This window comes from Trachurus japonicus, chromosome 10, assembly GCF_045865225.1.
Source record: "Trachurus japonicus isolate A0001 chromosome 10, Traja_1.0".
In the NCBI taxonomy this organism is placed as follows: domain Eukaryota; kingdom Metazoa; phylum Chordata; class Actinopteri; order Carangiformes; family Carangidae; genus Trachurus; species Trachurus japonicus.
In genome coordinates, this window is record NC_140916.1 from 11,117,473 (window position 1) to 11,130,701 (window position 13,229).

Below are 13,229 nucleotides of genomic sequence, written 5' to 3' on the forward strand. Positions count from 1 at the left end.
TTTTTTTTACGTTCAGTGGCAGCGTGACCGTAGGTAACCACAGAAACTCACCGGAGCTGTTGGCTCGGGGAGAACGTTTTCTAGGTAGTGCCTGTTAAAACTGTCACCACTGTGTAGTGCACCACTTGTTTACATAGACGCTTGTTTATCCTGTTACATGCAGCGTCTGTTGTCTGTCTGACGTCTGCCTGATTTCACGTGAATGCAACATCAAGAATACGTTCCGTCCGATATGCAACCGCACCGCTAGATGGGGGTAATTCCTACATATTATACCTTTGATGTGAGGATTTGATCTTGTATTGACTGTGAACGCATCATATTCATCACATTTAAAAACAGATTCCACCTGTAAACACTGGACACCTTCATGTTGGCCTGTAATTTAATGCAAATATGATCACTATTCGCTATTGGTTGAAATCACTGTTTGTCGTAATAATGTGCATTTATTTCCTGTCGCAGTGGAATTAAATTAATCCTCATTTAATTGACGGGGGGCCACTGGAGTCACTGCATTGGCCCCTGGAGGTCCCCAGACCCCCCCTGTAGGGAGAACGGCGTGTCAGTAACGTCTCGTGTGTGTGTTTCTCTCTCTCTCTCTCTCTATCTGTGTGTGTGTGTGTGTGTGTGTGTGTAAACAGATGCGCCCCCTACAGGCCACCTGCCCCCACTGCCGCTCCTCCTCCTCCTCCTATACACCGCTCTCTGACTCCACGGCTCCTCATTCACTAGAAGATGGCGGACTGCGCTCCACTATTAGATGAGGAACTCTCGTCCTTTGTCTTCAATTACTTGACAGAAAACTCCGGCAGCCAGGTAAGACCCCGGCCGCTGCGGACACACGGGACTCTGGGCTTTGCACAGCGGGGTGAATCTCTGCGTGTCGCCGGCTCTGGGGCTCGCTATCCCCGGTTGATGCGAGCCTCTCGCCCCGGCTTGTCAGCAGCATCTCCTCGGCTCAGTGAGACCCGGTGTCTCGGCTCTGCGTGCATGCCTGTGTGTGTGTGTATGCGTGTGTGAATGTCTTGACGTCTGGCTTTCACGTGTTTTTTTGGAGGAAATGTCACCGGACGGATTAAACGCAGAAATGTGTTGCGTGTGTGCGCTCGGCGGCGGAGAGCAGCCGGCGAGGCGAGCCGCAGCTCGGGAGGATTATTGGTATGCAGAGGGCGCGCTGGGAAACTTTTGACGCATTCTTCAGGGAAGTTTTAATTTCAGTGCCGGAGACTTGGGACACGTGGTGCGCCCCTTCAACGCGTGGACTTGGCCTGAGGACTGTTGTGATATTATGACATTATGATACTAATCCGCCGCCTCCGGGACTCGTTACATGTTCCATTTGGGCTGAGAAAGAGACGGAGCGGAGTGTGTTTCAGTGTTTTAATACGTCGGTGGATGAGAGAGAGAGAGAGAGAGAGAGTGTGTGTGTGTGTGTGGCAGCGCTGTGTCGAGGCGGAGATGCTTCAATAAAAAGATCCAGTTTGGTGGAAACACTGCAACACATCAATGCTGTGTAATGTTATTTATGCACTCCACTATAAGCTGCTGGAGCTTAACGGAGGATCTGTCTCTCTCTCTCTCCCTCTCTCTCTCTCTATGTGTGTGTGTGTGTGTGTGTGTGTGTGTGTGTCGCGCCGCGGAGCTGCAGGTTCCCGTCGTTGCGCTGCAAAGTTGAACCAACTCACATCGGTGCAATTTAATCAGAAAAGCCAGTGCAGTGACTCCGATGGAGGAGGATGATGAGGAGGAGGAGATGGGGACATGAAGGTGTCAGTCAGCTGAGAAAGTTGGACCGGTTTATATATGTAGGATACATGTTTTACGTTTTCGTAACCGTTTGCGTAATCGTTTGGTAACGGTTACAAAACGTCTGCTTCGCACGGTTGTTCGCTGCTGTGGCTGCAGCGACAACGGTGGATCTCCGGGCTGTGTTTCTCTGCGTGGGGGGGGTGATGGTGGTGGGGATGACGGACAGGGTATTAACCCACGTTGTTGCTGGGGAGGGAGAGAGAGGCAGGGAGGGGGGGAGGAAGGAGGGAGTGGGGGGAATTATATCGCACTGAATTGCAAGGAAACGTCATGACGCCAAACTGCGTCCGCAGGTCTGCACAGTTGAGGGATTCCTCGCCTCTGGGCTCTCATGTACAACACATACAGCACCGGTGCGTGACAGAAATGAATGCGCAGCATGTTTGGTTTAATTCGGTGCACGGTGTGCAAGCGGGGCGGCTCTCAATAAAGCACAATGTGAACTTTTCTCCCCGGTACTCCCGTTAATCCCGCAGTAATCTCCTGTGGAGGCGCAGCGCGCAGGGCGGCAGCGGGCGAAGGCGAACATCTATAAAAGTTGTGATTTCGTCCCTGATGAAGAGCTCTCGTGCACATTAGATGTGATCCGAATTCACCAGAGGAACAAATCGATTATCAATATCCTCATATTGGACAATCTGATCAGTGCGTGGAGGGGAAGAGAGAGGGGAACGATGAAGTAGATGATTTCTAAACAGGGTCTGATAGAAGGAGAAACACACACAGGACCCCGGTGTTTAACCGCATCACAGCGTGACATGAGATGACGTCATGGCGATTGTTATTGCTCCGTTTGCACGGTCATCGGAGGATGTGATAGGTGTGTGCGTGTGCGCGTGCGTGCGTGTGTTTGTATGTGATTGGCAGTTTAGCGGGTTGTGTGGTGGTGGTGGTGGTGGTGGTGGGATCCTGGGAGACTGTGGTCTATTTATAACGTGCAGCAGTGACATGTGCTTCCACACAACACACACTCACATATACACACACACACAGATGTGAACTGCATGATGGGAAGCAGTAAATGCAAGGAAACAGCCGAGCACTGAGGAAGAATCACAGATCCAGCATCAGAGCATCAGTGGATCTGATTGTGCATCAATATGTCATCATCATCATCATCACATCCTATGACATCATCAGCTATATGATCCACTTATTAACCCATTGACTTTATATTACACCTTTATTATAGCTACATTTCATATTCCCCTCAGTCTTGTATGTTCATGATATATTCAGCCATGACCTTATTAATCTCCACACGCTTCATGATGCTGTTACACTCGTCTTATCAGTTTTTGATTACAACTACTACGATATGAAGATAATGTCCCGTCTTTTATGATGCAGCTGATCACTGATCAGTCATCATTGGCCTCTAAACCAAAAGAACCTCGTTCCAAGTCGAGTGCAGGTCCTGAAGTTCACAGAGAGAGAGAGAGAGAGAGAGAGAGAGAGAGAGAGAGAGAGAGAGAGAGAGAGAGAGAGAGAGAGAGAGAGAGAGAGAGAGAGAGAGAGAGAGAGAGAGAGAGAGACCACATCAAACTACATCAGGCTGAATCACTGTATCGTGCAGTTTTGCAGGAGTCGGTGCATAAAGAAAGAGAAAAACACGGAAACAGAGTTGGTTTAATCTCTGCAATATCATTTTTCTGGGGCTTGTAATGTTGGAATTGCTGCAAAGTCCTTGAGTGACACACAGAAGGAGAGAGGGAGGGAGAGAGAGAGAGAGAGAGATAAAAGTGCAACCTGAGCACGAGGAACAGGAAGAAAAAAGAAAAGAGCCTGTAATTGTGCTGCTCTTGTATCGCTGCTTCAGTTCTTTCTTCATGTGTTGGATGATAAGTTATCTGTTCTACACATGCAGCGTTAATAAGTTAATATTTACTCAGGGTTATTAGGACTGGCTGCTGGCTTTCACTTGCCCCTTCGTCTCTCCCTCTCTCTCCCTCTCTCTCAGTGTGTGTCTGTGTCGCTCGCCCCTGCCGGCTGGTTATTGTAATACTACTCTATCCTCGTGACTGGAGTTACAGAACAGGGCTGCTGCAGTCATGTGAGTTGTAGTGGAGGGAGGGAGGGAGGGAGAGAGAGAGAGAGAGGGAGGCGTTACTCGTGACGTAGACGACTGACAGCCAGTCCCCCCTCCCTCCCCCCTCTCCCTCCTCCTAGCATGTGACTGCTTCCTTCTCTCTCTCGCCCGCTCTCACACATACAGTGCACATGCTCACTGTCGATTCTCTCCACTTCTTCTTCTTCTTATTTCCTCTGAGCACTTTATGATATGTTTAGATTCACTTGGGTTTCATTGCACATGTTGATTTGAATCCATCACTGACTGTTGCACAAAATAAATAAGGGAATAAAATCAAAAATCTGAGGGATTTGTTGTCTGTAAATGTCAGGAAATCGCTTCTGCTCAATTTAAAACGTGCTGAAATCCCACCGACTAATCACTGAGAAGGTCAGAGCTGATCCTGCGATGCACCGGGAGAACGAACAATGTCGACCTGCCAGAATTATTACAATCAACATTTCACTCTCTGCGATTATAAATCTCAGGCGCCGCCGCCGCGATCTGGGATGTTGACATAATAAATCAGCGTCTCATCATTATAAGAGCCAACACACTTGTTCCACCTGCAGCAGGAAGGAACATGATGAGGAACATGCACATACAGTAACTTCTCATCCCATGGTGTTGAACAGGAGACAGAGTTGGTGTCGTTTCCCTGCGCTGCATTGCAGGTTGAAACAATAACAATCAATATGTGTAATATCTGACGAATCGGTGACCTGCTTCTTTTTTTATTCACATGGGCTCGGTGGTCGGACTTCGCACCACAGGAGCTGGCAGGTTTAAAGTCTCCTGGTCCAGCTGATCTGATCTGATCTGATCTGATCTGATCTGGACACAACCAAGCGACTGTGGGGTGATGGTGTCCTGATGAGGTTCATGGTCGCACGAGTTCAACTCATTTCCCCACAGATTTAGGTCAACGTTTAGAAAAGTAGCTGATCGAATGAAAGTGAAAGATGGAGCTGAAGCTGGTTTTTGTTTCTAGGTCACTGTGACGTATAGGAAACTATCTCGTCTTTTAGCCCCCGCCCCCAAAAAACATATAGTACAGTTGACAGGGCTCCAGAGCAACATTTTTTGTTTCGACTAACTTAAAATTTCAGGAACGCGAGCAGAAAGTTTCGAGGTGCACACCGCAAATCGACCTGCAAAGCAAATATTCACATTTCCTTTTCATTCATGATTCTCTCACACATTGGTCTGACACCTGTAATGACCACCGTTTTTTTTGTCATTCAAATTTGTATTTGTTTTAACATAACTTTACAGACATTTCAAATGTTACAGATATGGCATAAACAAATTAATAGTCTGTTTAAGAAAGTAAAAAGGAGAAACAGATAGATGAGACGAAGAGAAAAACAAAAAAAAGGGAAAAAAAATCTGAAAAAATAAAATATAACATTGATTGAAATAAAACACTCGTCTTACAACTTAAAGGCAGCCCCCGCCCCTGGCACCTCTCATGTTTCATACACATTCAAAGCATACATAAATACAATTACATGCAATATGTTTCACCATTGTTTAAAAGGAAAAAACGACAAATTTACTGGTTGCACATGCGCAAGTAGATAAAAAAAAGTCTCAAATTTTAGTCGAGGCTGTAGTTTGTGAAGTTATTGACTTCACCTGAACACCGACTGTAACTCTGACCCTCATGCGCTGGTTGTTTTCCAGTGCAGCTTGTCTCTCTCAGCTCTAATCATTGACCGGGTGTCGAGGGGGCCGGTCTTGGTCCGTTCAGGAGATTTAAGTCTGGGAAGATCAGGCGGACTTAACGTCAGTCACCGTCACCGCCGCCGCCACCACTGCTGCCGCCACATCCTGCTGTAACAGGACACAACCAGCCACAGGGCACATACTAGTAAAATATTAGCCGTGGCTCATCTTGTCTGTTCAGGCCGTTCAGCTCAGGGCCGGTTGGGCAACCGACAGGAAAAAAGTCACATGTGAACTGGAAGAACACGTGTGGGAGAGAAAAAAGTGGATTCTCCCGTTTTAAAAATTAAATATTTACAATGCGACAAACATTTTCCCATTAACGAGCAACATGTGTGTGGAGATCACGTGTGTGACTTCCCTTCTTTCTTTCTTTCTTTCTTTCTTTCTTTCTTTCTTTCTTTCTTTCTTTCTTTCTTTCTTTCTTTCTTTTTTTTGTGTTGTTGTTGTTGTTTCTTTTTTTAAAGTTTACTTTAAAGTCTGGAGTCGTGCTGTCAAGTAAAAATAGTTGCAGCAGTTTCCTCACAGGGATCATTAAAGTTTTATTGCAGAGAGAAGCATCCATGTTGGCCCCACTGTGTTCACTACACAGAGAACATGTACATGCAGACACGGGATCGAAAAAAAAAAAGCTTTTTCTATTCAAGCTTAATTGCAGATCCATTAAATTCAGACTTAAGTGAAAGGGGTGTGAGCACAAAAAAAAAAAAAAAACGTCAGTGCCGCCTGAACCAGGAGGAAGATGGAAGTGAAATAAACAACTTTAGCTCCTTGTTTTCCAGACGAGGCAGCAATTAACTCAGTGTTTCCATATTTGTCTCCTCTGAGCCTGAGTTCACATGTTATTATCAAGTGGACTAATCGAGACAAAACTCATCTCTTAAGTGTTTAAAACATTAATTGCATCTCTGAAGCGACGCCCACGTTGTCGACCAAATGGAAAAGCTAATAAAGCTTAAAGCCATTACCGTGTTGTTGTGGAGCCCTATAGAGCCTCATACTGTCAGTCAGCACTTTATCCTATAACCACGACGTGTGTGTGTGTGTGTGTGAATGTATGTGAGGCCCTCTCTCTCCATGTGTGTGTGTGTGTGTGTGCATATGCTTCAGCCCAGCAGGCAGTCGGCCCTCATCCCCCTGGCTATCAGGTGATCCTATCCAATTTTGGATTGGAAGTCACACAGTCCCTTACTGACCTCATTCAGCCTCAGCTGCACTTTGAGCGTCACTTCCAGTCTGATTCAAAAAATTTTTTAAAGCTTTTTATCTGTTAATAATCAAATATAAGTATCGACTTTTGCAGTTTTTGCTTAAATTGTGATGTAATGTGACTTTCATTACCTGGCTGGTCTGATTAGGGCTGAACAATTTTAGCACAAGATCTAATTGTGATTTTTCAGGCAGATATTGTGATTTCGATTTGATTTGCAATTTTCTTCAAATCAAGCTTGAGTGAACAGTGACATTTACAAAAATGACAGGAAATTAAAACATACCATTGAAACATTACAGTAAATGCCATTACTCTAATGCAGGAATGAAAACAAAAGTCAAGAATTGATTTCAAATAAAGTCCTTGACAAACGGCAGTTATTACAACTGAAGAACTAAAAGAGCCGTCTTTGACTGTCTTAACTTAAAGAAGTGCAAAAAACCTTAATTGTGTTAAGTTAAAAAAGTTAAATAAAATGCAATACAATTCCCCCCCAAAAATGTTCAAATCAAACAATGTTAAATAAGTAATGATAAGAAGAAGAAAATTCAACAGTTACCAAATGATGGTGCCTGCATAGCCTTGCACTCAAGTAGGTATGGGCACTATTTTATGCCATCTCCCTATCATCTGCAAAAAACCGCAGCTTTGGCGATCACATGATCACATTGTCTGAAATCGCAATTTCGATCAGAAAACGATAAAACGTTCAGCCCATAGGTCTGATGGCGTGATACGGTGGGTGGGAAGAGAGAAGTAAAGGAAGAATGAAGCGGTAACACACACTGGTGTATAAATCTCCATCACAGTGTGTTTGTACTTGGCCTACAAGCAGTTAGGAGCATCAGTGCTGCTGTTGTTGTTGTTGATGTGGATCAATAAATCTGATTTTCAATTGGTTGGTGACAGAGCAGAGTGAGGGATCCAGACAGACAGACAGACAGACAGACAGACAGACAGACAGACAGACAGACAGACAGACAGACAGACAGACAGACAGACAGACAGACAGGTGTATAAAGAACAAGGCTTTGAAGTTCCACCCAGGAGTGATGGATACAGGTGTGATTGGTGCTGACTGGGATTTACACCGCGTCGGGGACAAACAGGAAGCTGCATCGTATCTGTTGCCTCACAGCTCCAGGCTCCTCCGCTATTTCTTCTTTTCTCTATTTTCTCATTCCCTGTTTTTATTTGTTTTTTTATTCAGTTTTATTTTTTATTTTAACACCCAGTTTCTGTGTCGTTATCTGTGTGGTTGTGGTTGTCGTCGTCGTTTTTCCACCTCTATCGGAGTTGTGATGATGTGCACGGTGACGGTGCTGCAGTGCTATGTGTTCGGCTCGCAGCCCTACAGTGACTCACCTGTCCCTTCTGTCACTGTTATCCTGGACACACACACACACACACACACACACACTTGCACATCCATACGTCAAAATGCAGCATAAAAACGCAGAACAAGCAGAATTGTGCGCACGAATGCACAGGCGACTATATTTGTAATCTTTTATAATACAGTGAATCTCAGTGGAAATATGACAAATATCGCAACAGAGGTCAAAGGTGCAGAAAACTGTTCCCCTAATGTAATCTAATCTAAAGCAGCTGTGTTTGATTTACAGTAGAGTTGTGTTGTTGTTGTTGTTGTTGTTTATTCTTTGCACTAAGGTGAAACTGTAAATCTCTGTTGCTGCTCTCATTGACGCCGGTGTGGGTAAATGTTTCCTCACCCAACGTGGTTACTGCGGTGCCACACCAAGGTAGCTTAGCTCATCTATGTGTGTGTGTGTGTGTGGTGTGGTGTGGTGTGTGATAGTGTAGTTAAGAGCAAAATGTGTGTTTATGTGTGGTTGATCCTCATCGTGGTGTGTGTGTGTGCGTCAGAGAGTGGGCGCTGGGAATATGGCTGCTTCCTCCCAAATCCCTCTGAGGTTCATCAGGCATCCGGCTTAGACACTGACCCCCCCTCTCACAGGGCCTGTGTGTGTCTGTGTGTGTGTATGTGTAGATCCCAAACTGCTTGTGTGTGTGTGTGTGTATGCATGTTTGTATGCGTGTGTGTGTTACATGTTGGGGTGGACCGTGAGCTAGCATGCTAGCAGAGGCAGGTGAGGGGTCTCTCAATAATTAATTGCTTGGTGATTCATCAGCTGCTCACTCAGGCCTGCCTGGCATTACACACACACAGACACACACTAGAGCTACACAATGCTGTTATGAACAGGATCGTCTTGGAACAGAGATCACAATTATCTCTCCCCACATTCAGTTTTCATTTTAAATAAATAGCTCCTCAGTGTAATCTCATCTCATCTTGAAGTCTCCTCTGGTGCCGTTAAAGCTTCCACATTGTTTTATGAGTTTTTTTTTTTTTTATTACAAAGCAGGTGTAGTGTCTGTATCCAGAGCCTGAGCTGTCTGTGACTTTGTGATGTCACAATGAAGCAGTCACCAAGCCCCGCCCACCATCCAACAACTTGGCAGGATTTGGTTTATTCTGAAATCTGCTCTATTTTCTTTTTTTTTTATAGAACCACTTAGAAAGCAGTCAGCCAATCAGAAAGAGAGAATCAGTGCCTACTCTCTTCTGATTGGTTCACTCACCTCCTAACATTTGTCAACTTTAATGTCGGCACACAGAGTCGTTTTATTAGCCTCATTATTACCTTTAATATCAGTATCATAAATCACACGTCTTCCTTTTGATCGTCCTGATCTATAAATAAGTGAAGTTCCTGCTGCTGTTTGTGTGCAGTTTCTCACACTCCTGTAACTTGTTGATGCAATCAGGTATAATTAGAAGAAAAAAAACGACCAAAAAACGCTGATTTTCAAAGCCGCGGATCTCGCCACTAATTCAATGCTAACTGATTTCACTGAGATCGTGCAGAGACAAGGATCCAAGCTGCATTTTAACGTGATTAATTGTGCAGCAGAGGGACAGAGGGCGAGGACGTGAAGATACCACACATACACACATACACAGTAGTTTTAACTGTATCATTATGAGGATCCTTCTATTGGTTTTAATCACAATAATGTGTAGGCTAATTAACATTTTCTCTTTTAATCATGTGGCTTTATCTTGTGATGCTAACTGTTAGCCTGAGCACAGAGGACGCAGCAGAGTTGTTATCAGGTTTATTGGATGTTATAAACTCTAATCTGACTTGAGTTATAGGGATTGGAGTAACTGAAGGGTCAGAGGTCAGAGGTCAGAGGTCGGGTTGTCCTCTCCCACACAGGACAGGTCTTTACACAGTGGGATCTGCTACTGCTGCTGCTGCTGCAGAGGGTCCTGAGCTGGTTTTAGCTCTGTAGCTGTAGCATGATGCTCAGTCACTGCAGGATTTTTTCTTCTTCCACACGGTTCGTCTTCCTCCCCTGAGGTGGAGCAGCAGAGCAGCACTCAGCCGTGCAAGAGTGTCCAACATACACACACACTCACGACAGCTTCATCGCGTGCACTTAACACTGAGAGTCAGAGAGAGAGAGGAGGAGAAGGAGGAGAAACACCCAACAACAGGGCGAGAGTCTTATTTGGGATTCAACTAGGGATGTCACGATTGTGGATTTTCTCAGTACGATTATTGTCAGAGAAATAATCACGGTATTAACGAGTATCACGATTATCATGCATTAATTAATTTCACAACACTATGAATATGTAAAATCAAATATAGTCCAAATATTTACACAAAATATTTAAGTATCTATTAATGTAGGACCAATGAATCACCCCCAAGGGGAAGTCATTAATTGTCATCTATACCAAATGTTTAACTTTATTTTAATCGTGTTTTTTTATTACAAATGACACACTAACATTTAAATTCCTATACGTTAGGTAAATGCACCGGTATCTGTGCATTTACCTTTACTTTGGTGCTGATCTGCCGATATGGTTCCAACATTATTTTTTTTGGAAAGTGATGGTATTTCTGAATCTTTAATTAATCGTGGCGTTTAATACCACGATTAATTGTGAAAACAAGTAATCGTGACATCCCTAGATTCAACGGCTGCCTCTCTCTCTCGTCTTAATAAATCTATTCGGCTTGTCGGCGTCTTGCAGGTTGTCGCTCTTTCTTTTCTCTCGGTGACTCAAACCAGAGTGGGATGTGAAGATGTAAATTTCTCCTCTCTCTCTCTCTGTCTCTCTCCAGGCTGTAGTTTTTAATACAGATACTTGTGCTGTGATTCACTGTTATCACCTCTCATCATATTTTCTGTCTTTTATGGTTCTTATCTTTACGCAGCAGCAGCACACGACCGCACACGATTGATCACTTTGGTTATTTATTGCTAAATCATCATTTACATACCATTTAACCTTTTGCCGCTCACACATGGTGAGTGGGTTCATTGTTATGGTCATGATGAGATGATGGACCGGCGGCGGCGGCGCTCAAACCCACAACTTTCACTCCAGGTGTCAGAAAACCCCTCCAGGGTTGATCGCTGGTTTGATTTAGAGTGGGAATGATTAGTTTATTTATTGATTAGTGAAAAGACAGAACATTGATTAGGCACATATTTAGATAATTACTCCCTGGTCTGTTTTATGTCAGTGTGGATTGAATTGGATTTTTTTTTTCTGGGGTCAGACGAAACAGGATGTTTGTGGCGGTCGCCGTGGTTACCACAGCCACTGTTAATCGACATTTTAAACTATCCCCCTCACATTTAATAGACTCATTGTTTGTTCAATTAACTGAGGGAGTCTAATCATCATCGGGTTGTGTGACAGTAAAAAAAAACTAATTTGATTCCTCTCAAAGTTGTGGAAGCGTCGGTCGGTGTGTAGGAGAAGATTAAACACGGCTGAGGTTTTTGCATTTTTGTCTGAAACATTTGGTAATTTTTGAGATTGGACTGTTCTCACAGGCAACGTGTTCCCAAATAAAGATAATTCAACAGAAACAAAGACGGTGTGGAGGCCAGGTGTTGTTGTTCCAGTATGAAGAGGCCTTGATGGGGGGGTGGAGACGGTAGCTGATGCTGACGTGTGTTTCCTTCTGTTTACCAACAGATCCACTCTGGATGTTGTGCACAATATCTTTAGTTTTTGCTTCACAGAGTCGACAAATTGTGTTGTGTTCTGTTATCCATCCTCATATGCACAATGACATGTGTGTGTGTGTGTGTGTGTGTGTTTCCTGCGTTCTGCAGCACACCGCCGTTTTCCTCCCTCATTTATCCGAGCACGTGTGTTGGTGGTTGTGTACATGTACGCACATGTGTGTGTATGTGATGTGTCCTTAGCTAACCTTTACTGGCAATTTGTATTCATCACAGGCTCCCTGTTGCTATATTGATAGTGTCAACATGAGCGTGCGACAATTTGTCATTCCCTGCGCACACACACACACACCTGGGGGAGACGGGAAGGGGTCGAGGGAGAGGGAATCCAATCTCACCCAGCTGCTCACGGCTTTGTAGGAGAAGCTGGTGGAGGCCCGGCTGCCACCGAGCTCGCCGCCTGCCCTATTTCTCTCTCAGCTTCAGCTTCCTCTCTCTCTCTCTCCTCTGTTACCTGATTTATCATCGAGGGGAGGGGTGGGGGGGGGCAGCCGCCGGGGAAATGTTTCATTTTAAAGCTGAAAGAACGAAGCAAGCGAGGGTCCGTGTAAAAAAACAACTAATCCAAACCGGAGATGAGAAGCACATGAGATGAGAGCGGGCGGCGCTGATATGGCGGCGACATGTCAGCGGCGCACACTGCTGCTGTCTGATGTTCCCAATCTCGCCACATTTGTACAATAAGTGGCGTTTGAAGCCTTTAACAGATAATGGCAGCGGGAGAGAGAGAGAGAGTGGACGTTAGGACTCTGGTGGTGTAATTGCAGTTATTGCTGCAGTTTAAAGGGATAGTTCAACATTTTGGCAAATTGGCTCATTGCCATAATCCCTATAGTCATAGCAGTAGGTTTGTTACCTTTCATTGTCGGTGCAAGCTGTTCGGTGGCTAGATCGGTGGAGCAGAGCCACGAGCTGCTCAGAGCTACACTACGGAGGCTAATGGGATTTCTTGGTTTCCCTCATCAAACTCATCAAATATACAATCCAACAACACAAGTTGTGACCTGCACATTCACCACGCTATGAGATAACAACAGAACGTGGTGTGGTTCTAAAAATTGTTTGCACCCACAATTAAAGGTAACAAACCTACTGCTATGACTATAGGGATTATGGCAATGGGCCAATTTGCCAAAATGTTGAACTATCCCTTGAAAACTGAATTGTACAACTGTGTTACTGCCTCTCCTCTGTGACTACTACAGTCTGCTTTTAAGATGTCTGTGATGATCATTAAAAAATACAGATTGAATCTTGACCAACGAAGAGCTGATGTTGTGCACAGCTGTAAAAAGTCAGATTAGAGCCCGCTGCTGGACT

General features: G+C 44.6%; 1 protein-coding gene across 1 annotated transcript in view; it reads left to right on the top strand.

Moving 5' to 3' along the window:
- Nucleotides 1-726: 726 nt before the first annotated feature.
- ppargc1b (peroxisome proliferator-activated receptor gamma, coactivator 1 beta) overlaps nucleotides 727-13,229 on the top strand; it is a 94,583-nt gene continuing 82,080 nt past the window's right edge. The window contains exon 1 of the mRNA XM_085789250.1: nucleotides 727-819. Coding sequence (XP_085645376.1) covers nucleotides 739-819 — 81 coding nt within the window. The 5' untranslated portion in view covers nucleotides 727-738. The remainder of the gene's footprint in view (nucleotides 820-13,229) is intronic.